Source organism: Pelecanus crispus, chromosome 3, assembly GCF_030463565.1.
Source record: "Pelecanus crispus isolate bPelCri1 chromosome 3, bPelCri1.pri, whole genome shotgun sequence".
Lineage (NCBI taxonomy): Eukaryota > Metazoa > Chordata > Aves > Pelecaniformes > Pelecanidae > Pelecanus > Pelecanus crispus.
In genome coordinates this window covers 22,703,158-22,728,099 of record NC_134645.1, presented here as the reverse complement: position 1 = coordinate 22,728,099, position 24,942 = coordinate 22,703,158, and the positions used below count along the sequence as shown (strand labels likewise).

Genomic DNA, 24,942 nt, shown 5'->3' with positions numbered 1-24,942 from the left:
GCTTTGGTATCTTACTTGCTCCGTGGCTGACAAAAAGGTGTTCACTTGCACTGCAAGTTTGGCTGGGCCACGATGCTGCCGGTCGCTTTGCGGAGATGCAACGACTAGAGCCACCTCCGAGCACTGTGGGGAAGCACCTTAGAAGAAACTATCGCCGCAATAGGAGTTTTCATCGGCAGGGTATCTGGAGAAGAAGTCTTAAATAGCGGTTCAGCAGTTTCTACCCCTTCCCCGAACAGGGCGCTGAGGCGGCCTCCCCGAACGCTGCTCCCCAGAGCGAAGCGCTAGCTGAGGGCAGCCCTACCGAGCCAAAAGGCACGGATGATTTTAATGAGGAGGAGGAGGAGCAGGTGGAGGCAGCCGCATCCCAGTCGCGGCCAGGCTGCTCACCGCAGCGAGTGAGAGGGCAGGGCGAGGCGGGGCGAGGCGAGGCGAGGCGCCCGTTGAGGAGCCCCGCCGCCCCCACAAGGCCCCTGCGCGGCCGTTAAGCGGGCGCTCGCAGCGTTTTGCCGCCGGGAGCAACGCCCCGCCCGCCCGCCAGGGGCAGGGCCCACCCGCCAGGGGCAGGGCCCACCCGAGGGCAGGCAAGGGCGAAGCCACCCGTGGGCGGGAAGGCGGAGGGGGCTCCTCCTCCTCTTGCCCTCATTAGCGGTCTGCGGTGGGGCTAGGAGCCGGCGGGGAGGCTTAGCCCCGCTCCGGCCGGACCATGAGCGGCGAGCCGTGAGCCATGCACTCGGGGAACGGCTCGGGTACCACCAGCCGCCCGGAGGCCGCGGCGGCGGAGCGGGAGGTGCCGGGCGAGCGGCCCCTCTTCAGCGCCGGCACCTACGAGCTGCTGGCGCTGCTCGTCGCCACCATCGGCGTGCTGGGCTTGTGCAACAACTTGCTGGTGCTGGTGCTCTACTACAAGTTCAAGCGGCTCCGCACGCCCACCAACCTCTTCCTCGTCAACATCAGCCTCAGCGACCTGCTGGTGTCCGTCTTCGGCGTGAGCCTTACCTTCGTGTCCTGCCTGAGGAGCCGCTGGGTGTGGGACGGCGCCGGCTGCGTCTGGGACGGCTTCAGCAACAGCCTCTTCGGTGGGTGGCGGGGCCGCGGTCTCCTCACGTCCCCTCCCGGCCCCGCTGGGTCCCTCCTCTCGGCTGCCCATGCCCGCCTTCCCCGGGGCTCCCGTCCCCCCCTCCCCACCTGTCCCCAGCCGCCGCCTCCCCCGCTCCGTCCCTCACAGCTTCGTCCCAGGAGTTTCTTCCCTTGATCAGCCCCTTCGTCCCATTTCGGTGAGCGCCGCCCGCCTTCCCTCGCTGGCGGGGCGGGAGGAGGCGCTTTCCCTGCCGGGGCAGCCGGGGCCCGGCGGGCGGCGGGGTTCGCCCCCCCCCCCCCCCCCGACGGCGCCGCACGGCAGGGTTTGGGTAAGAAAGTCGACAGCACTGAGGAGAACGATGCGGAGCAAACAGTAAGTTCATGGGGAATCTCTTTCTCGGCCTCCCGCACTTGCCGGTGTGACGGGAAACTTAGAAAGACGGCGGTGTTGTTACAAGGGGGGCTCCGAGTTGAGCGGGCGCTGCGCAGACTTCCTGAGCGTAACAGATTGCATCTTCCGCACATCGCTGCGCGTCCTCGTGTATAAGGAGCAGGTGCGGCTCTGGCTGGAGGGTCAGCGGTGTCCCGCCTGGGTGGAAGGGGTGGAAACCTGGCTGCGCCCTGTGGCACTGCTGCCCTGCCCCGAGGGGTGCAGCCTCCCCCGTGGCCGGCCCTGTCTGTCTATAAAGCTGCCCAGCGTGTGGCAATGAATGTCAGTATGTGAAATTCAGGTACTGTGTTTCAGTCGTAACGGTGTCGCAGGTGGTGTTTGGGAAACCACTGATGCCCGTGAAATAGGATTTTTTAGCCCTGCAGAAGGAGTAGTTCTGCTGTTTCCGTTTTGAAAAACTGTAAGCTCTTTACTGTTTTCCTTCTTGAAATTCATAGATAACCTTTACAGAAGTCTGGAAAAAAACAGGATGCAGTCCAGCTATGTGCGTGCAGTCTGTTAAAAGAAATTTAGCTTTGTTTTTACTGCCAAAGGATGTGTAAAAGAACAGGATTTTGTTTCTAATGGTGAAAGCAAGTATTTGGCTAATCAGTAAACCATATTTAAAGCTCATGCCAGATCCTCTTTTCTGGCAGAGGTGTATAAATTAGAGGTGGATCACTGTGCGCACACATACAATGTGTGGGCACTGAAAGTTGGTTTTAATAAGGAAAATTAAAGTCTTTCCTAAGCTTTGCAGCTTTCCTGTCTAAACCTTTGTTTCATATGGTGCTACAGTATGCCTTTGGTGGGCTGCTGGGATGAGGGTGCATGGTTCCTCATGATCAATTTGACCGCTGCTGCGTAGTACAGTCTCAAGTCTTGGAAATGGTGGTGGATGCAGGATGTAGTTAGACATTTGTGCAAGGTTTGGTATTGGATGTTTTCTGTGGTGCACAGCTCTTGGACATTTGTTTCCTAGCGTTATTGGGGAAAATACTGAAGAACCCAGCTGAAATAAGGCTGTCTGTATCACTTAGATGGTTCAAATACTTGAGAAACTCGAGCGTCTGTCAACCAGGTTCTACTAGGCAGCTGAACATTAGGCTTACACAAGAGAAGTAAAGTACAGTTCTGTTCTGATCTTTATCCCTTAATATATTATAGTTACTGTTTTTGATGAAGGCATCTTGCATGCAGGGTCAAAAAAGAAGATGCATAGTAAGGGTAATACAAAAACTAGACTATCTCTTACCATCTTCCAAAGAGGGACCAATCAGAAACAAATGAGAGATAAATGGGCAAGCAAAAGGCTTGATCACATGTGATTTTTTTTTTTTTCTCTTCTGTTTTTTTGAGGTGTGCTACATAGTTTGTCACTATAAATGTATTCAGTGTTGATGCTTTCCTGCATCCCTTTATTAAATAAACTTGTTTCTTAGGAAATGTGGGCAAATTCATGGGCCTTATCAACAGAGTGGTTCGGCTAGCATCACTGGTTTGCAAAATTACATCCTCCTGTGCTTGGTCCTATTATTTTCCTCTTCCATGGTGTGTTTCAGTGGGAAGAATTTTTTTAACGATGTATTCGAGAAGTATGTGTTTGTGTGTAGTCTGTCACATGGAAGTAGAGAATAAATGAACCAACTTAATGTTCAGGAATATCTGATGCCTGAATTTACTCCATTCAGCTGCTACGTAAAGTAATAGAAAGTATTTAACTTGGCTATTATAATTTGACGCTAACCTAATGAAGTTATGTCTAATCCTAAGCTTTCCTTTGGTACACAGTATTGTTTTCATATTCTCAGCTGGAAATAGATTGTTCTTCTGTGTTTGTGAAGATAAGTGGTTCCCCACCTAACTGAGTAGGATAGGCAGGGGCATGTCAATACTGAGGGGAAAAAAAAATTATGCCCTGCAGATAGGATCACACTTTGTTTGCCATCTGGACTATTGCCACCACAGCGTCTATTTTCATTTTGTAATATGTCTCTGAAGAGAGCAGTGTTTTGAAGGTGTTGGTTTTTTTTTTTTTCTCTTTTCTGGTGGTGGTGGAGATACTGATTGGAGTTTTCATTCAGAGTAACCAGGTATTGCATTTATAAATGCACTTCTCTTGTATATACAAAAGCCCAAGTCAGCTATTGTCTTGTGCAGGGGGGTGGGGCCTGGGGAAGGTAATGTAATGAAGTCTTGTATGGGTATTACCTAGCAGTGATTCTTAAAGCGTAACACTCCCCCTCCCCCCCCAAAAAAAGAAAAACTTTTGGGAATAAAAAGTACATTCATTGATCAGACATACAAAACTGGCAGCTTTTAAGTGAGATCCTCATTAACTAGGCAGAGTAGTTACAGCTTTGCAGTTTTCAATTGCTTAGAAGACCAGAATGACCTAATAAAGACATTTCTAGAATAAAGTGGGGGTAGTTCTGATACCATGGATATGGAGTCTATTAAATCATAACAGATACTGTGAAGTTACTTTACTAATGTCTTTGCTGCAGTTGGACCCAGTCCAGCTCATTTTACATTAGATGACCAAAACCTGTTCATTTACAGCTATGCGATTACATTCTTGAGTATGAACTTGAACATTGCTATGTGAGCTTTCTGTACCAGCCTTTCAGGTCCAAAGGCTGTTCAATTTTAAGTTCAAATAAGAGATTATGTAATTTTTTTCTTGGAAGAACAGCCTCTAAGTCCCAATACTTAGAGTAAGTTGTCTTCCACATTTGTTGACCTATAAATGAGAGGTTCCCCTGACAGTAAACAAGTTTGGGACACATAATTAAAGCTGCTTTTTAAAAAAAAAAAAAAGATTTTCACTTAGAATTTAGAGTTAATTCTCAACAGACTTTGAAAATCAGATTCATTCAAATTACAGTAGTTATTAATCAAGAATCACTTTGAAAATCATGATCATGCAGCTTTATTTTAAATTGTTGCATGTGTTGTTACGAGGTTTTTGCTCATACTGTTTTGAAAGCCAAGATCAAGGTTTTTCTGTTTTCCTCTTAAGAATGTCAATATGATTAAATACATAGGTGGAATGTGTGCTTAAAATAAACTGGTAGCATCTGCATTTTCAGAATCTTTGTAATGTAATGATGACAAAACCTGCCCCCAACAACAAGAGCCCTCTCTACACTTTTCCTAGGAATTTTGCATTGGAGAATCTGAAAATTTCCTGTGTAAAAGTGCTTCTTGTTTTATCAGCCAGTCTAGCAGTTCGGAGCCACATGAGATCCAGAACTTAGACACTGTTAGCAGACATGCTGAAAGCTTTCAGTTGGGAAGAAGGGAACAGAACTACAGGTTGCTTGTTTAGGGATAAATGGCTATTTTTGGTGTGCCTTGCAATAGCCTATTTTTGCATTATCATAACTTTATCTTCAGGCAAGCCCATGTAGCAATACCCGCTTCATGTGTTGCGTTGTACAGCTCAGGACTTGCTGGTTGTGCTACTGCTGGCTGTTTTTTGGGGGACTTGAGAGCTTTTCATTGAACCTTTAGAATGTTCAGAGATCTGCTTGCTAGAGTGCAAAACTGATCATTTTGACTGCTGAACATCTGCCCTTGTCACGCAAGTAATAATCCCAATTTTCTTTTACTCATTAGATTCTGAAGTCAAGATACAGTTAAGGTACATATGTCTTCACAAAAGAGGCCATGAAAAGAGCTTCTTTTTGCCATTACAAAGCCGTTCTCAGCACTCCGTATACTAGCACGGGGAAAATAACATGATCAGATGACTAACTGACAAGTCTTAGTGTAAGCTTTGATGATGTGGTTGTCCGTCTTGGATGGTAATCCCCATTTAGTTATACTGAGTTCTAGTACTTATTTTTTAACAGGTGGTGTATCCTGATCAAATATGATAGCTACTTAAATTATGTGATGTATTTAAACTGTGAGGGTCACCTTTCCATGGAGGTGTGCAGTCAACTCTATGCTGGTCCCGCTGAGCCTGCCACCCTCTCCTTATGTAAAAGCTTGGAACGCTTTCCTGTCAGTAGTCAACCAAGCTGCAAGTAGTAGAGATCTACATAATCCCTTTATCCAGTTTAGTAATGTGACTCATACCTGGGAGGTTTACTGTCTGTCAACTGAGAGCATAGGTTTTTGAGTATAATTGCTAGAGAAGACACCTGGCAGCTAAACATACCCAAATGTCTTCACTAACAGACACAGATACCCTCTTTCTTATCTGAAGCAAGAATTTGTTTAATTGTGGAATACAGGCTCAGGGCATAATAATCTTTAAGTGCATCTACTGGCTTTTCACAAACAGACAAGATTTTTTAAAATGGCTGTGACTGTTGCAGAACTTTGTGTACGCAAGGGAAGTTCGTATCCTGCCCATCCACAGGCGGTGGATGTCTGCTTTAATGCCTTCGGAACATGGGATTAGGCCCTGAGGGTTCAGAAGTAAGCTAGTCTGATCATGTGGAATGTACATATGTACCTCTCAAGCATAAATCACTTCAGCTACAAGTACTGGCAACTAAACCATCTGCCAGTAGTGTTGTTCTAACACTTTCTGATATGTTTAATTGAGCAAGGGAAGAAAGGAGTGGAAAAACTGATTGATGCTAGGAATGGTCTTGAGGAAAAGGAACCAAAACCATGTATCTGAGGCAGTCTCTTGACAGAAGATTGCATAGTAAGGATGTACTCTGGGGCAGGTTTTATGTTATTAAACCTTAACTGTTTGAGTGAAAGGATAGCATTACTGATGTGTGATTAGAGACCTCTGTCTTTCCTAACTGTAACCTGTTCTTCTAAGGGTAAAAAAAAAACCCAAAACCAACACTGCCAGCTTTTAGTGTCAAATTAATTGAAAGTATTATGACCGTTCTGGACAAGTCACCATTGGTATACAGCAGCTAGATTTTGATGAGCTACCAAGTAAATGTTGAGATCCAGGCGCATACTCCCTTTCAATAATGTGAACTGGAGGGTGGGAAAATTTGTAAGCAGTTTCACACATTGCGCTTTCCTGTGAAAAGCTGCAGGGTGGGAAAATTTGTAAGCAGTTTTACGCATTGTGCTTTCCTGTGAAAAGCTGCAGAGTGTACAACTAAGGGAGAATCTGTTTGCTGAGAAAGAAAGGGTACAATTATGAAAGGTTATTTTATTTATTTATTTCAAGGCAAGCTGATTTCCCCTCTCCTCCCCCCAATACTAAGGTAAGGATTAATTGCCTGAGAATGTCCTGTGGACCTGGCTTCAGTTACAGACTATTTTAAAACGAAGCAAAAACATTGATCTGTATATAATAGTATGTTAGGTAGGTACTTCATCTAAGGCTCTTTGCACACTGGAAGAATGATGCCCTGTGCCACTGTCTTGCATTACTGATGTATGTTATATGCACTGATTTAATCTCACTAAAAGCATTTTCTATGGTTACTCAGCAGACAGTTTCAGGATCCTGTGTTACAGGCAGCTGGGGATTCAGCATGCTTTCAGTTTTAGCAATTTTAAGTGAATTAATCACTTGCAGGATTGAACATGGAAGAGGGGATTAATTCCACTGTAGTTTCATAGGAGAGGTGTATATAAAATATACTTGAAGTCTGTTGTGTCTAGGAGAAGTGATTTTCATCCACCTAGATTTGCTGGGATGCTAAAATTTGTTGAAAATTTAGAAGTGATACATAGCTGTCACCTAAAACATACTAACACCTAATTGCTGAATTCGAATAGGTTAATATATTGAGTAATACAAAACTACAGAGTGCAGTGCCTTGCCATAGACAGGAAGTTGCTTCTATGCACTTGCTGCTGTTTAGCTTTTCAAATGTGAAGGAGGTGAGGAGGGATTGCAGAAGAGTGGCTTTCCCCTCTAATTAGGTATGAAAAATAGCAATTCAGCACTTGAATATAGGTCAAGGATTAATTGATATGGAAAATAACATGCCCTTTGACAGAAGTCTTGATCTGTCTCAGAGTTGAATCTCACTTGTACCTTGTGCTGTAGTTGCTCTGTAGAGATGCTCAGTCTCTAGGAATACATATCTGATAACCGCTCTGTCCAAATTATAAGCTGTGTTTGGGGGGGGTGCAGTATGGCAAACAATGCAAGTTTTATATGGCATGGAGAGGGCTGAAGCAATTGTGGTTGTTAGAACTAGTTGAAACTAACACTTCTGTTCTGAGGGGCATTGCATTATTTTGTTCTAATTAGGTACTATAAAGTCAGAATACACACATTGTATGGGACAGTATACTACAGATGTGGCTTGCACTCTTCTCCCTGATAATCGACACTGCAGCTTGAAGTATTTCATGATGTATCAGGAGTAATATGACTCCTGGAAAAACCCAGAATACAGAAGAAATAGGGTATCACATGAGACAATCAAACCTACACCAAATGCAGTATTTCACTAGGAAAATAATGAGAGGGGCAAAAATGAGGATCTTATTTCAAAAAAAAAAACCCCAACCAACAACAAAAAATAACTTATCATTCCTCTCTGATTCTGAGTGGCTGGCTACGGGAGAAGACCTGCAACATATAAATTGTGTGCTACTGGCTTAAACAAGAGAACACTTTTGGTACATTTGACCTGTGCAGTTTAATTGAGAATAACCCCATTCATGCTAGGGTAATTGGCCAGATGTAAATTTGTAGCTAAAACTAGCATCTGTAGTTCCTAAACACAAAGAGTACTTATGGGTAGGAGTGTTCTCTGAGATGAAAATCTATAGATCAGGCAAACATTATTTGTGAACACTGAGCAGTCAAGTCTTTCAGAAAGAGTTAGGAAGACTGATTTGCTAGTAGAATAAATCAGCCCTTGGAAATGGGCCTTAGTCTTGAACCAAAATGCATAAATCTCAAATATCTCAAGAAGCTTTAAGCATAACAAAATTTGTTTCAGGTAAAAACTAAAAATTGTTTTGAAATGCTTATTTTTGCTAAAGGAGTCAAAGTAATGAATTCCCATATTTGCCTCTCCCTTGCTTGAAGAAGAGTACAGGTTCTTGTTTCAGGGGCTAATATCCAAACAATAACCATAATGGCTTTGTGTAACAGACTTTTTTTTTTTAATCAGCACATATTTAGTCATATTAAAATATGCAGCTCAGGATGAAATCTAAATCATTTCCAGAAAAGCTGCTTAGGCCCGTGTGGAGGAAGTAAAATTCAGTGCTTTCCTCTGTGCTAGGCCACAAAAACTGAATTGTACGTGGAAAATGAATGGAGCCATCCACGTGCATAAGTAACATATGAGGTAGTTGGAAGCAGTGCAAGAACATGGATGATGTGGATATGTAGTGGGCTAAAAAAGGTAAGATTCTTTCAGGTGAGAACTGCCACCAAAGTGTATGGCATTACACGAAACACTGCATTTCTGTGGGGACAACACAAGAAGCCTTGCACGTGTGTGCTCTTGGCAAATCTCTGCCAAGATTTGGCTTAAATCAACTAACACCGTTATGTTCTGTGGTTGCAGTGGTGGACATTACAACCTGCTGTTTACCAACCAACCAAATCAATGCATTTTGATTGGTGGGGGTGGGAGGGAGAAGACAGAGTCCTCTGTAGCTTAAAATTGCTTGAAACCAAAGATTCATGGTTGTGTCATAGGGGCTGTAATGGACCAATTTACTGAAAGAACGGGCACTAGAAAGAGGCATGTAGAAGTAGCGACAGAGATATCTCAGTCAGCATATGTATTAGATGCTTCAAGTTTCATTCTTCTTGGACAAATGGGCTGTATTCTCACTTCAGTGGTAGCGGTGACTTGAGATCCTTTGCGGTCATAGACTTGCCTTCCAATTTGATTGCTGAGCACACGAAGAAAGCAAGTAGTTGTACTTGCTACTGCCATGTATTCCCATCCTTTCCCACCAAAATGTGTGATATGAAAGAAGGTGTTCATAGACAGCAGGATTGAAAAAGAAATAGTGAAGATGGAGGAATATAGAGGACAAGCCAGGCTTAGGTAAGTGGGGAGATATGACAGGGATGGCTTTGAAAACAGACTTCAGAGGCTCTCTGAGAAAGTGACAAATGTTCTACTTAGGTGAGATTTTTTTTGCATGTGTGTATGTCTACTCTAGGTAGCACTGTGTGTAGGGTTCCTTTCCTTTCCTTCCATATCAGCTAAAAATTTTGGGAGTCAGCTCCTGCTGCCCCACAAGGTTATGGTGCCACATGGTAAGTGTCAGCTCAGTGCTATGGGGGCATTGTGGCATCAGGCCAGACCTGTTACGTACCTGAAAGATATTCCATGTGATTAACATGTGAAATACCCGGGACCTAGCCTTGCAAAGAGATGAGCCATACTAGAGTGTCACATATGAAAGAGAATCTGCGAAGTCTGCTGACTTAGCCAGCATAAAGCTAAATAGATGTATGCAACCATTCGTTATGAGATAACATTGAGGACAACACAACCACCACCTTCCCCCTCCTCCCCTGCCTTAGAAAGCCTCAACCTCACAGGAGGTGAAGAAATTAAATACCATAAATACCATAAAATCGTTTAGGTTGGAAAAGACCTTTAAGATCATCCAGTCCAACCATTAACCTACACTACCAAGTCCACTTTAAACCGGTCAAGGGTAGACTAGACTAAATCATGTCCCGAAGTGCCACATCTACCCGTTTTTTGAACACTTCCAGGGATGAAGACTCCACCATAAATACCATAAATACCAATTAAGAAATTAATACCATACCACTACTGCTCAAATTTGCCTAGAATTTTGATGAGTCTTATAAATGGCTTAATTTTGTAGCATGATACCATCGATACTAGCGATAGTTACCACAGTGTCGCCAGGTACATGCTTACCAGCCTCTGTGCTTTATTTAGCATATGAATAATGAAAGAACATTTACACCTGTTGTTTAGTGTTAAAAGTTCTGGGACCATTTTGAAGCTTGATATCACAGCTAGAGTCAAGGTAGAGAAATCAATGTTAAGAATTAATCCATACTGGGGGGGGATGGGAAATCTGTATTTTGCTGCATGAAATCCATAACAAGAAGGTTATGTTTTTCACTCTTGTTATTAAGTTGTTTTCAACACTTGTCTGTAGTGTAGAATTCCAGTTGCTAATACAAATTAAAACCTTGGTTTTACTTCTGGTTTAACCTGAATTAGCTAGCTGAGGTTAACATTATGAATTTATTGTAGAAACAGACTTTCAAGTTTCTTTGTAATTTTTGATCTGAATATGCAGTTATGACTGGAAGTAGAGAAATTAATACCATACCACTACTGCTCAAATTTGCCTAGAATTTTGATGAGTAGACAAAAGAAGGGTATAGCAAGTAAGACCATTTTTTCCTCTAATTTAAAAATGAATCTGTCATCCAACCTAAATTAAGATCTTTATGGAGGCTTGCACAGTCTTTGCAAATCAAGGTAGCTACAGATGTATGTTATCCATAATTGTTTTTAAATACAGGTTTTGCCAAGAAGGCTTAATAACCACAGAATTAGATCCACCAAATGGACTGTTAACAGGTGGTTCAACCAGTTCAGCATCATATTTCAGATATATGTCTTATCGAGGTGAATTTAATAGGTTTATCCGAACCACAAATAACCGGTGCTTTTCATTGCTTTGTACACAATCCTGCACTTAGGCCTGTTAACTGATCCTGATAGAAGGATGTAATGTTAATATTGGGCAAAGATACGGAACTGTGAACTGGCCATAAAGAGTGACCTGTTAGGATGCAAGATAAATTTTATGATAAAACAATGTTTCAAAAGAAATCACTAACAGTGGAAAAAGATAATTAAATGATGCTGAAGTGGAGCATAATACAGAAAAGGAAGATCTGTACAATGAAATAACTCTGGAAGTTTTAGCTTAAAATCCAAAGTGAATAATGAATGAAGTCCTTATATACAGAGGCTTCATTAATATTTAATACGAATTTTGCTTGAATGCAGACTTCAGGATTCACTCATGAACTCTTTGCAGTGAACCATAATAAACTTCACTCAGCCTTGTCTATAGCGTCATTGACATTTGCTGGGAAAAATCTGGATGACAAGCAAATACACACTACATCTAATGAAACTATGATGCCAAGGTGAATTTTTATATATTTGCTTCAAGTTTTAACTGTGTATCTGAAACCACTTTTACACTTTTAGTTATCTCGCAGAACAAAACGCATCAATCTAGAGGATTAGCTTTTATAGAAATTATTTTGATATAACAGCTTTGGGTTCAAGGGCAAACTGATAAGCATGTACATTACAAGCTTATTTGCTAGTTATTATTGATTTAAAAACTATTTTCTTTCAAGATGGAAAGTCTGATTAAAAAATTACCTTTAGACCTCTGCAAATAAGTCTGCTAGGGCAGGAATTTATTAGAAGCAGGCCCTTGAAGAAATGACCGCTTAAATCCATTTGTGGGTGACTTCAAAATGACCTTCTTACTGAACCCTTTGAACTATGCATCTAGATAAGCTCTGCCTTACTTCGTGAAAGCTATGACTTCAGATGTAGGTTTAACAATTACGGTGTAGATGCATCTTTAGGTGTCGTATTTTTTTGCTATCTTGTTATTGGTATTAATAGGTTAATAGAGCAGATTTAATAGAATCCTAGACTACCATGAGGAAGAACGTAACTAACTTAAAATAATCTCAAAAGGAAATGTAACTCTGTCATTTGTTAATCATAATGAAAGGCTGTAAAGTTCTAGCAGTACTCTGTTGAATATATCACAGCTGCTGCTTGAAACCATCTCTTGACATCAGAGCTAATCTCCAACTGAATTAATTTCACCTACCAAAAATGTATAAATTCTCCCTTCCCCATGTCTCATTTAATTATAATTTCCTTATTTGAGAAGAAGTTTTCCATCCTTGGGATCAGTGCAGAGGAGGTACGGGTAATTACCCAAATAAGATATAAGTAACTCATTAATTTTTTTTTTATTTTGTCTTTTGTAGAAATTTGGTTGGAACTTGACAGTGCTATTAGCATATGGAAAATACAGCAGACTTTCAAAATGCATGTTGCACATTGACTGTGGCATGCTGAGTTTGAATGGACTTTTTCAAGATTTTTGCTACTGTGTTATTAGTTCATATCATTAAGTGTGGAGGCGACAGGCATATTCTAGCTCATGCTACTTGGAGTTGTACGAGATCCTTGGGCCTTTTCTGTTTTTATGGCTTTGCAACTTCATAATGGAATTTGTTGCCACAAAGTGTGCACACAGAATAGCTGAAATTCCCAATAGCTGGAAAACTCAAATAACGTGTAAGGTTTCCAGTTGTTGCTGCAGATCATTCACAGATACGAAAGTCAGCTCATACTTTAATGGTCTGTCCATCAGGCTATTCTAGTTATATGAGCTAATCTGTGCTGCTTCTTTTTCAAAGTTTTTGTTAGAAATATCAAACGTGCTTTGGTTGCATATTGATGCAGAATGGAAAAGGTGCATAATGGGGGGAAAATTCAAATTGTTTTCTGTTCTAGTCTTGCCCTTGCCTGTACTGAAGTCCTATTAAAAAACAAGGACCCCTTCCCGCTCCACCAAGTGCAAAATTGGACCTTATGCTCCACTGACTTTTAGTAGAGCATAAGCTCCGAAGTCGTTTTGATGGTTTTGAAGATGCTACCAGTTGAGAATTTTTTTTATACTTTAGAGTTAGGAATAAAAGAAATAGTTGAAAGTTTTACAAGCTGGAAAACTGTTGCCGAGAATTAGTTATTATTTCTGTCAAAAGCAAGAGCTCCCCAGTTTGTGAGAGTTGTACAACTGCTTGTATTTTGAGGGCTTAAACAACTTGTGGTAGTAACATTTGAAACCTTGAAATCACAGGCTTAACCTTCAAATTGCATGGACTTTACACAGTAAAGTCAATGTAAGTTTTATCCTGTACAGATTTTTGCAAGCTTTATTTCTTTTTGGAAAAAAGGCATCAAATCTTACAGTACATCAATAAAGATCTTAATGTCAAGTACATGGAAATAGTTCTAAAAAAGAATGAATAGATTCTTATGGAGTAATGACTCAAGTCATGAGGGTTACTCTCTAGAATTTCTATATTAGAAAGATGGACAATAAAATTTACAGCTCTAACAAAGTTATTTGCATTCTATGGGAGTATAGTAGTATTTCATACACTTTTTTTCATACTTTTTTTTTGTAACATTAAAGGAGGGGAGAGCAAAACAAAAAGCAGTGCAATCTTAAAAGAGATTCCTGTGAATTAAATTGCTTCTGAAATGCTGATGACACTACCCAGAAGTTGTTGTTCCTCTGGCTATTTCTGTTCCATTCTGCAATGCCCAAATGCTGAGAGATGCTGTCTGTAGTTCAATTCAGCTCATTCAGTAAAAGTAGTTTACTGGTCATCTCTCATCTGAGAGTTAAAAGGTGCTTATCTGCACATTTAAGAACATATTTACTTAGATGTGATGCATACTTGCCAGGTAGCTTCTACCCATTGAACACACTGAAATTTTGTTTTCTTACGAATTCCTCTGTCATGTAGCCCACTGTAGAAGTAACAAGAACAATGAAACCCAAAATGACTCTTAAACAGCATTATCTACAGCACCCTCCACTAGAATTAATGTGGCTTTTTTCCCTAGCTATGGACTTTGTGTTTCTAATACACATTTTAAAACTCATCTCCTTCAGGCAGATCTCAGTATTCCTGTTGTTATAGGTATTTCTGCATGTCATTTACTACAAATACACAGGAAGCCATGGCTCCACAGCACGACAGGCTTTTTTGGACAAAATTCCCTATATTTTGTATTATCCTGCAAGGACATTTTGTTTCAAATTTCTGGTTTTATGGATAACTACTTCAACCTCTGCTCTTAAAGCTATGACCTTGTTACAGCAGAGATCCTGCATCAGAGAGGAATTTACTGTAACATGCTGTGACCTGCATTTCTTGCCTCATGCCTGCATGCTACCAGACACTTCCTGAATACCAGCTGAACAGGGATTTACATTTCAGTACATACTGTCCAATGGGCTAATCAAGCTCCCTTTTACAGTTTGGGTAGAAAAGTCAAGTATCCATTTAAAGAGCACTTTTCAGACTGAAAGGGGCTTGAGCTAAAACTGTTCAAAGATCTATGTGTAAGTACGAAGTTTTAGAGACATTGAGCTTCCAATGACTTCCTTGAAAACATCAAGGACTCGGTAAATTATTGCTTGTGAACACCCGTACTTTCAGCCAAGTGTGTGCGCTTTTGATTACTTTGGCATGGCTGGAATTCAGTAGTCATGTATAAAAACTGATGGGAAATATCAAGAGTACACAGGGACATTAGTCATTGAATACCATTGCAGGTACCTTATTTATCCACCTGCTTTCCCTGAGCTTCTAGTGGGAGAGAAGGAAGGTGGTAAAGAGCAAGGGGTTAATTTAGGAATTTTGACTCATCATCCTGAGGAGCTGTTCTTTCCATCCACTTATCACAGACAAGGCCTCAGTGCACTATGTAAGCGAAGTGAGCCTACAGTTGAGTGATTTGAATTTCCTCCATAAACCCATGTGTGGATGATTTTAATAACCATCAGGTAAAATGTCTGTGGATGATTTTGATAACCATCAGGTAAAATTTTGTAATTCCCAGTCTTTCGGCACAGAGAAATGGGAGGTGAATTTCTTGCCTTTCTTGTGTTCAGGAAGTAGACTGCATTTCATTGTATAAAGCATTTACCTGAGCTAGTATAAGCGTAGAATAGTCCCTATATAATTCTGTAATTATTTTCTAATTCCTGCTAAGATCTTGCTTATCCACATTCTTCAATCTATTTCCAGCATGTTAGGTCCTGAAAAAGGACATGAAGGACTTCCTATCAACTTCATTTAAAAAAAAAAAAAAAACCAAACAAAAAAACAAAACCAACCAACCAGCCAAACCTTAAGTGCTGTGGAAACCCTCTAGTCCACATTTGCTAGTCTAATTTCTCTTTCAAGCCATAGAAATAAAGTTTCTATAGCAATGACTTACACAAGAAGAAAACCCACAAAACTAACTGTGAAAGTAGTCATCCTTGCTTTCTGCATGTCCAGCAGTATCTTCTACTTTGTGATGAAGGTCTAAAGATAACACTGGCAAAAAATGTACATGTTTAAAAAAAAAAAAGTTCATCGTTTCATTTCAAAGAGAGCCATGACAAAAATGTGTCATGTTTTCCTTTTAGAGTGGGAAATCCTTCCTATTAATCAAGAAAGCTTTCTAAACTCATCACGTGTAAAAAGGGATCCTCTAATACTTGCAGGATAAAGTAACTTTCTTACAGAAATCTTAAAGCATATCCTTCTGTGAGATACTCAGTTAATAATATGCTGGGTTTGCTGATGAATGCCTTGACACAGAGGCTATGTGTTTATGTAGATTTTTGTTATTCTTAGTTGCCTTCCTAAAATCCATGTTGCTGGTGATTGAGCATGCTATTGTTAATTTGTCTTCCTTAAATGCCTATCCTTTTTTAAAGTGAGATCAGATATCTGTGACATCCTTTGAAGATTTCTGCTGGATATAATGGTTATTCTCTTTTTGGTAGTGAAATCTGCACGTTTAACCTTCTCATAGCTGTATGTTGGCATGTTATGCCAAATATGAATGTACCTGAAGAAATTAAATGCTGTGTGTATGTGTGACAAAATACCTTATCTTATTAGATAAAACGTACACAAGCTTAGACATAGATATTTCTATAATCTCACAGAGTGCTGTGAAAGATAACCTTTTGTGTTGTTTAAGAAGCTGTGTATATGAGCTTGATGACTAAATCATAACAGATTTCAGGTGACTGACACATCCATGGTGAGCAGACTGGTTCTTGAACATTGAATTTCACAGACCATTGAAACAGAAATTCTTATATTCTAATCAAGACAGAATTGCCTTGACTTCTGCCTTGACTTCATGAAATTATAGAAGTGACTGGATAGGGTAATGCTGAGAGCTGAAAATAATCTGTGATTTCTGTCATAACATGGTAATAAGTGTGTAGTGGGGCTGAGGTGGACAGAAAAGGAAGAGAGTATACAAACAATTGAAGTGAGACTATGATATTTTTATGATAGCAGCAAGATAGGAGAGGCCACTCAATATATCCCAATGTCTTCCAGATGGGACTCCTTCAGCAATGTAACAGTTTGCTTTCCTGGTTGTTCTTTGGAATGCTGTCATGGTTTAGACCCTGTCAGCAACTAAGCACCATGCAGCTGCTCGCTCACTCACCCTGCCCCGGTGGGATGGGGGAGAGAATTGGAGGAGTAAGAGTGAGAAAACCTCTGGGGTGAGATAAGAACAGTTTAATAATTGAAATAAAATAGTAATTATAATAATAACAATATAATAATAATAATGTACAAAGCAAGTGATGCACAGCGCAATTGCTCACCACCCGCCGACCGATACCCAGACAGTTCCTGAGCAGCAATCGCTCCCCCCAGCCAACTTCCCTGAGTTTATATCCTGAGCATGGCGTCATATGGTATGGAATAGCCCTTTGGTCAGTTTGGGTCAACTGTTATGGCTGTGCCCCCTCCCAGTTTTTCTTGTGCACCTGGCGGAGCATGGGAAGCTGAAAAGTCCCTGACTAGCATAAGCAGGACTTGGCAACAACTAAAACGTCAATGTGTTATCAACATTCTTCTCCTACTAAATTCAAAACACAGCACTATGCCTGCTACTAGGAAGAAAATTAACTCTATCCCAGCCGAAACCAGGACAAATGCAAAGACCTAAAGGAAATCTTGAAAGAAGTTGGAATTCTCCTAGTCATTTTGTTCACATTAAAGGTGCTTTCAGTTGTTAAAGGCTTTCTTTGACTTCAGCATCAACTCCCGAATTCCTTAGGTCTTTAATACATTTTGTTATTGCTAATTACATAATTTTTATATAGCAGCTTTTTCTATTAAAAAAAAAAAAGCCCAAACCCTAACACTTCACCCTGCCCCCCCCCCCCAAAAAAGAAACCCCCAAACAACCACCCCCCCCCCCCCCCCCCCCCCCCCCCCCCCCACCTTGTAGCACTATCTCTCTCTTAATGAAGTAATGTTTAGGAAAAAGTGTTAGTGTGGCCTATTCCCCCCACACACCCCTGCTCTTGTCCTACTTCTTGGCCATCGTACATCATGGGTCAGATTCCAGAACCCTACTCTGAGTAGTCCTGAAGTTAGTGATACTGTTTGAGTTAGATAGTAAGTAGTGGGGTGTCACCCCAAAAATATTATTGGTGTTAGATTCATAATATGACCTAGCTAATTTTGAGTTAATCTGCTAGCAAAGGAGATGTTTATCAAGAAGACTTCCTTCCAATTTACAATGTTTGTGAATGATTTAATTGATTTTCTTTTATTTGTCTTACAGGAATTGTTTCAATTATGACTCTCACTGTTCTTGCCTATGAACGCTATATTCGAGTAGTCCATGCAAAAGTGATTGACTTCTCTTGGTCTTGGCGGGCTATCACATACATCTGGCTCTATTCGTTAGCCTGGACTGGAGCACCTCTTTTGGGCTGGAACAGATATACACTGGAAATTCATGGATTAGGTTGCTCGGTGGACTGGAAGTCGAAAGATCCCAATGATACCTCCTTTGTGCTCCTTTTTTTCCTTAGCTGTCTAGTAGCACCTGTTGGGATCATGGCCTATTGCTATGGCCATATTCTCTATGCAGTACGAATGGTAAGTTGATTCAAATAAAAGACTTCTCTTAATGTAATATTTTCAGTGAAAATGATGCTCTATATTAAGCTTGGATCAGAGCCTAAATTTGCACTCTTGTTTCCTATTCAAACTTTTGAATGTTTAATGTTCATCTACGTCAGGGACCACTAGAGAGGATGTAAGGTTGGAGGAGAACCAACCTAGAGCTACCAGGATCTATTTGTTGTGTAGTTTTACTGGGAGGCAGGCTAGGGAACTGCTCATGCTCACTAATCCACATCAGATCCTCCCTTGAAACACAGGGAAAAGAAGACTGTTTGCGGTTCTCCTGATCAAGGAAATCCCTCTCTCTTCTTTGTAACTCTTGAGAAGATAACCCTGTAAAACTCTTCCAAGTAGAGATTAAGTCCTGTTAAACTGGTTTTCCATGTTAAGGCAACCCATTTGAATTCAGATCTCTAGTGTCAGAAAGTGTTCATGTTTCTTATTCTATGGGTAATTAGCCTGGGCCCATTCAAGTTTGTAGTCAACAGTATTGGCACAACTGATAACTGTCACAGAGAACACTCATGTACATGTCCCATCTTTTCCTCATTTTATGACTCGCTCAGATGACACTGGGAACCTGCTGCCTAGTATTCTTCTTTAAATAGAGATTTCATAATTTCAGGATAACAAACTAAGTGGCAGAGCAGTACAGACAAATCTGTTAATGAAATTTTCTTCTCTCTGAAGATTGCTGATGAGATAAATCTAAAGGATCGTCTGACTAGTCAGACGAAGGACCACTAAATGTGAACTGAACTTGCTTGTGGCAGTTGGATGAGGGCAAGTTGGTTTTGTAAAGTACTTACAAGAAGTGCAGCATGTTTTGTTACATCACTGGATTTGTTGTTTTCCAGTAGATTTGCTATTCTATTTCTCCTCAGATCATATTTTTACATTTAATACAAGCAGTAGAAGTCTGGGAAGCATGATGTAAAATAAACTTCCAGAAGAATTATGGTCCACAAGATAAGGTGTATAGTATCTGTGCCTAAAACTAAATTGGTGAATTAGTTATAAATAAATTTAGAACTATACAGTTTCAAGTAAAACATGGAGCTATTTTACATCACCGTCTTGTCTCTTTCTTCTACAGCTTCACTGTGTGGAAGACTTCCAGACTGTTCAAACAATCAAACTTCTAAAATATGAAAAGAAGGTGGCTAAAATGTGTTTCTTAATGATCTCCACATTCCTTATTTGTTGGATGCCCTATGCAGTGGTCTCCCTCCTGGTAACATATGGCTATAGCAACCTTGTAACTCCAACAGTAGCTATCATCCCATTTTTCTTTGCCAAGTCAAGCACTGCTTATAATCCGGTCATCTATATTTTCATGAGCAGAAAGGTAGGTACATTAAAGATTTTCTTATTTGAATAATTAGTAGCCTATGCCACAGTTGTGGAGGTTAGATTTGATTTACTTTAATCTGTAAAGCCTAATTTTTTTTTTATTTGAATGGCTAGAATAAATGGTAAAAATCTAGTAGAATTAAAATACCTGATGATGCTTAAAGTACTACCCTATCAGAAACTGGATTTTAAATGTCTGAATTCACACATGAGCACTCTCATGAAAGGGAGGGGAAGGAGTGTCAAAATTTAAGTGTCTAGTTCTGATGATTTACCCATGAAATGGGTTTCGACTAGAAAACCTCATCTAAATCACTCCCTGACCACAACAGAACTCCATCAGATAAAATTCAGAATATCTGGTGTCTGTTTTTTAGGAAGAAAGAACTTGCCTCTGAGTTTTCCAGTATAGCAACACAAGGATTGAACAACCCAGCATAGTATTTCAAATAAGTATGCTCACAAAAAACATGAGTGACAGCCTGTTTAGGATTTTAGACTGGGTTTTGCTAAGCAAATGTGTCAGTAAGATGTTTCAATAATGTTAAAATACCAGGGAGTGAAACAATTGTCCACACCCCAGTTCTGCTTAAGCCTAGAAAAGTTTTAGGAACACACGTTCATGATATGTTACTCCTCAGGAGCCCAACCATGAAAAAGAAAGAATATTGCAAGCAAAAGTAGGTATCTATTTGGTTGGCACCTGGAAGAAAAATTTAAAAAAAAAGACATCTTGAAATTTTGTTTAATCTCAAGTGGCAACAAAAATTGTAATTTGTTATGAATTAAAAAATTTCTAAGTGTACAATACTAAAAAAACAATTCTAAAGTAGGAAAGTGAAACACGGTATTATTAAAATGTTTCCGTTAAGCTTTTAAGTGAACACTTAATGAAATTCTGCACACTGTGTTGGATCATTTCAGTCTTGATAAATTGGTGATTTTGGTGGAAAAATATTACACCAGTAACATTTCTTAGAGCTTTGTTGTATTCAAAGCCAGAATCTCATGTGGATGTCAGTGTGTGGTGGTTTAACCCTGGCTGGATGCCAAGTGCCCACCAAAGCCACTCTATCACTCCCCTTCTCAACTGGACAGGGGAGAGAAAGATATAAGAAAAAGCTCATGGGTCGAGATATGGACAGGGAGAGATCACTCGGCAATTACCATCATGGGCAAAACAGACTCAAATGGGGAAAACCAGTTAAACTTATTACCAATCAAAACAGAGTAGGGTAATGAGAAATAAACCCAAATCTTAAGACACCTTCCCCCCACCCCTCCCTTCTTCCCAGATTCAACTTTACTCCTGATTTTCTCTACCTCCTCCCCCTGAGGGGTGCAGGGGGATGGGAATGGGGGTTGCGGTCAGTTCATCACACATCATCTCTGCTGCTCCTTCCTCCTCAGGGGAGGACTCTTCACACTCTTCCCCTGCTCCAGTGTTGGGGTCCCTCCCGTGGGAGACAGTCCTCCATGAACTTCTCCAGCGTGGGTCCTTCCCACATGCTACAGTTCTCCACAAACTGCTCCAGCGTGGGTCCCTTCCACGGGGTGCAGTCCTTCACGAGCAGACTGCTCCAGCGTGAGTCCCCTGCAGGGTCACAAGTGCTGCCAGCAAACTTGCTCCAGTGTGGTCTCCTCTCTTTCCATGGGTCCACAGGTCCTGCCAGGAGGCGGCTCCAGCACGGGCTTCCCAAGGGGTCACAGCCTCCTTCGGGCACATCCACCTGCTCGGGTGTGGGGTCCTTCCCGGCCTGCAGGTGGATATCTGCTCCACCAATGGACCTCCATGGGCTGCAGGGGGACAGCCTGCCTTCACCATGGTCTTCACCATGGGCTGCAGGGGAATCCCTGCTCCGGTGCCTGGAGCACCTCCTCCCCCTTCTTCTTCTTCTGCACTGACCTTGGTGGCTGCAGAGTTGTTGTTCTCATATAGTCTCACTCCAGCTGCAGTTTGTGTCCTGGTGTTTCAGTTTGGTGGGGTTTTTTTGTGGGTTTTTTTTTCCCCTCCTTCTTAAATACGTTATCCCAGAGGCACTACCACTGTTGCTGATTGGCTCAGCCTTGGCCAGCGACGGGTCCGTCTTGGAGCTGGCTGGCCTTGGCTCTATTGGACATAGGGGAAGCTTCTAGCATCTTCTCACAGAAGTCAGCCCTGTAGCCCCACTGCTACCAAAACCTTGCCACGCAAACCCAATACACAGTGAAATGTTTTTTGGACATAAATTATATACTGTTAAGAAGACATACTTACTTATGAGAAAAATAAGTTTTATTTTTGTTTGCTTTTGTAGTCTTCATTATGAAAAGTAGACTGCTTATTTAATGCTGGTAAGTAGCTCACTTCAGTGCTTTACAGAGCAGAGAGAATGGAAATATTTGGAATTATCAGTGGCATGTCAAATATATGGAAACTAGAAAACTATGCATCTTTCAGTAAATCATCAGTACTCTGAAGATAACCACTGAATGCAGTAAAGTGGTGGTGGTGAATTTATTAAATGTTAAAATAGTTTCACTATAACACTGAACATTAACTGAAAGTGTAACATGCACACTGTCAACTTATGAAACCAAGATTGTATAGAGTTCAAGATATCTTTAGCAGAATAGAATTTAATAGAACAGAGTTTAATAGAATCACTTGACAAAGAGTAAAGAAATATGAATGATTGCTGGAAGGATTTCCCTGGGTTTTCATTACTTCATATTGGGATGGAATTTTCTGTGATTTCCTACACTGGTTTGCAACTGGCAGGCAGCAGCCCAGGCCAGCCAACAGTCTGTAGGGACAGGGCAGCCAAGTTAGTGGGTCTGATCAGTGAGATGGGCAGCCAGGCAAAGGCTGCAGTGCAGCTCAGGCCAGGACCAAGGGCAAGGGTGAGTTTAAATGCTATTCCTGAGTGAAGGCAGGAGGCCCCCAAGGTGGCATCTCACAGCTCTTTCCCCACAGCTCATTTCACAGCAGGCTGATCCAAGGTTACACAGCTGTGTGATATCAGAGCTGGCCTGGGTATGGGGAGCTAACAACAGTCATGTTCAAAAAGAGTATTTTTCAACAGAGTGATTTTTTTTTTTAATACAGTGAGTATATAAAAGTTTATAAACTGAATAGTTTAACCTGAAAAAAATTTTGTAGGTTCTGATACCCAGAAGCAAATCAAACTGGTACCAGGGACAATGCCAGTAAAGTCATAGCCAGGATAAGAACAATCAGCTGAACATGCTTATTGGAGATGCATTGTGAAGTGCTTCTCACTCACCTCTGATTCCAGATTAAGACCAAAACGGTAATATTTCTGCTCATCTTCTGGGTTATTTTGCCCTCGGAAAGAGTCCTAAAACCAGTTCTTCTCTGTGAAATCCTTCCTCTGTCTGACCTGTTCTAACATGCTTGTGCCTTCTCACTTCCATGCTACTCAGAGTTATCACATTATCACTGAAATCTTCAAGGCCTCCACATGACCATTCTCTTGTGTTTTCACATAGCACCAGATTACCCTTCTCTATCATCTTGTAACTTTCTAGGTCCCCTTCACAACAGGACCTATTGCCTCCCCTGTGTCAGAGTAGGATTAATTTCTTATAACGAAACCTTTCCAAACTGGCATGTCAGAGAGCTTCTTGCATAATAGCTGGGAAAGCAAAGTCAGTGACCATGCAGAATAATCCTGAACACAGCTAAATGGAAGGCTGTTGAGAAACATGTCCTACTCCCTTTTCAGAGAAAAGGTGGGTTGTGTCCCCCCTCCCCCCATTTGTTGTTGTGGGGTTTTTTGTTTGTTTAAGTCTTCTTCATACATTCCAGGTATGTCTTGTTATGGGTTATTAAAAGGAGACTGCCCACTTACTTCTTGTAAAGCCAAAGAATTTCCCCAAAGGATCAAATCTGAACTTTAGATGTGTGCAGACACGGAACTACTGAATGAGTGCATCCTTTAACCCCAATACCTGAATGCTTTGCTTTGTGAAGAGGAGACCATAATTGCAGCATTTAAAACAGAATTCTGTCTACTGGTGTGAGCTTTCACTGAATACTTATTTAATCACAAGGTAGAACAGACTTGCTGTATCATAAATGGCTTCTAATTAGCTAAAAGACTTCTGTTCCTTCCATATTCTGTCTACTGGTGTGAGCTTTCACTGAATACTTATTTAATCACAAGGTAGAACAGACTTGCTGTATCATAAATGGCTTCTAATTAGCTAAAAGACTTCTGTTCCTTCCATATTCAATGTGAACACTTTAGTTCTGTGTTACCAACCTTTGAAATTTTATTTTATATCCGTGACATTCAATGCTTTTGTTAAAATTCCAAACCCTTGAGTTACTTAAAAGGAAGAAAACATCACTTTGTATCCCTTTCCTCCCCTTGTTCCTTCCCTCTGCATACTCCTGTGAAGTGTTTCTGAGAATATTCTTCCCCGCTAGATCAAGTATGTGATTTTTTGAATACTCATAAGATGGGGACAGTACCTATAGCTCACTTTGAGAGCCTAGTCCTCTTGTTCTTTGCAGATTATCAATTGCAGATCTTGCTGCTGGTGAAGTATTAAATTGCATTTCAGTGCCCTCTAGTGGCTAGGTGATCCTATTCAGCTCTTTGGTGTAGGGGAAAAAAGTACCCACTAAAAAGCCATGTTTGTTACAGCACTAAAACTAACTCGGAAGAAGGTGGAGATATGCAGAAATCTGTTATTTTGACTCATTTACTATACTGCCGTCTCTTCACTGGATCATATATGATAGTGAATGCCTGAGGAAGTGGTAACTTCATTCTGTTCACTCTCTCTTTCAGTTTCGACGATGCCTTTTGCAACTCCTATGCTTTCGCCTGATGAGATTCCAGAGGAGCATGAAAGAGACACCAACAACAGGGAATGACAAACCAATACGACCAATAGTTATGTCTCAGAAAGCACGGGACAGGCCAAAGAAGAAAGTGACTTTCAGTTCTTCCTCTATCATTTTTATTATCACCAGTGATGACGCTCAGCAAATAGATGACAACACTAAACACAATGGGACAAAAGTAAATGTCATCCAAGTAAAGCCACTATAGGGATGAGCTAAAAAGATGTGAGAATGAGACGGACTTCAGCCAGTAGTCTGTTTAGGTTGGAGACCAGTTTCAGTGGTGGTGCCTGTGGGCTGCCAAAGGAAACCACATTCTTAAGCTGTGAAATACTGAAGAGATTCTGCATCTGAAGCTCTGCAGGCAGTTCAGTTTTGGTCACAGTACTGAAATCTCTGTATCTGTGCCAAAATTGCTGATGGATGTCTTTACTCTGAATTTTCTTAAAGCATATTGTAGGATTGCCATTCAGGAGAACTTGGTCAGGCTGGAGGAATGTGCTGACAGAAATGTTATGA

The 24,942-nt window shown here is 41.1% G+C and overlaps 1 protein-coding gene across 1 annotated transcript; it reads left to right on the top strand.

Annotated features, from left to right (window-relative positions):
• Positions 1–727: 727 nt before the first annotated feature.
• Positions 728–24,631, top strand: OPN3 (opsin 3). Its single transcript, XM_075708256.1, has 4 exons — positions 728–1,079; positions 17,866–18,185; positions 19,309–19,560; positions 24,368–24,631. The coding sequence occupies exons 1-4, from the start codon at positions 728–730 to the stop codon at positions 24,629–24,631; spliced, it is 1,188 nt and encodes a 395-aa protein (XP_075564371.1).
• Positions 24,632–24,942: the final 311 nt, after the last annotated feature.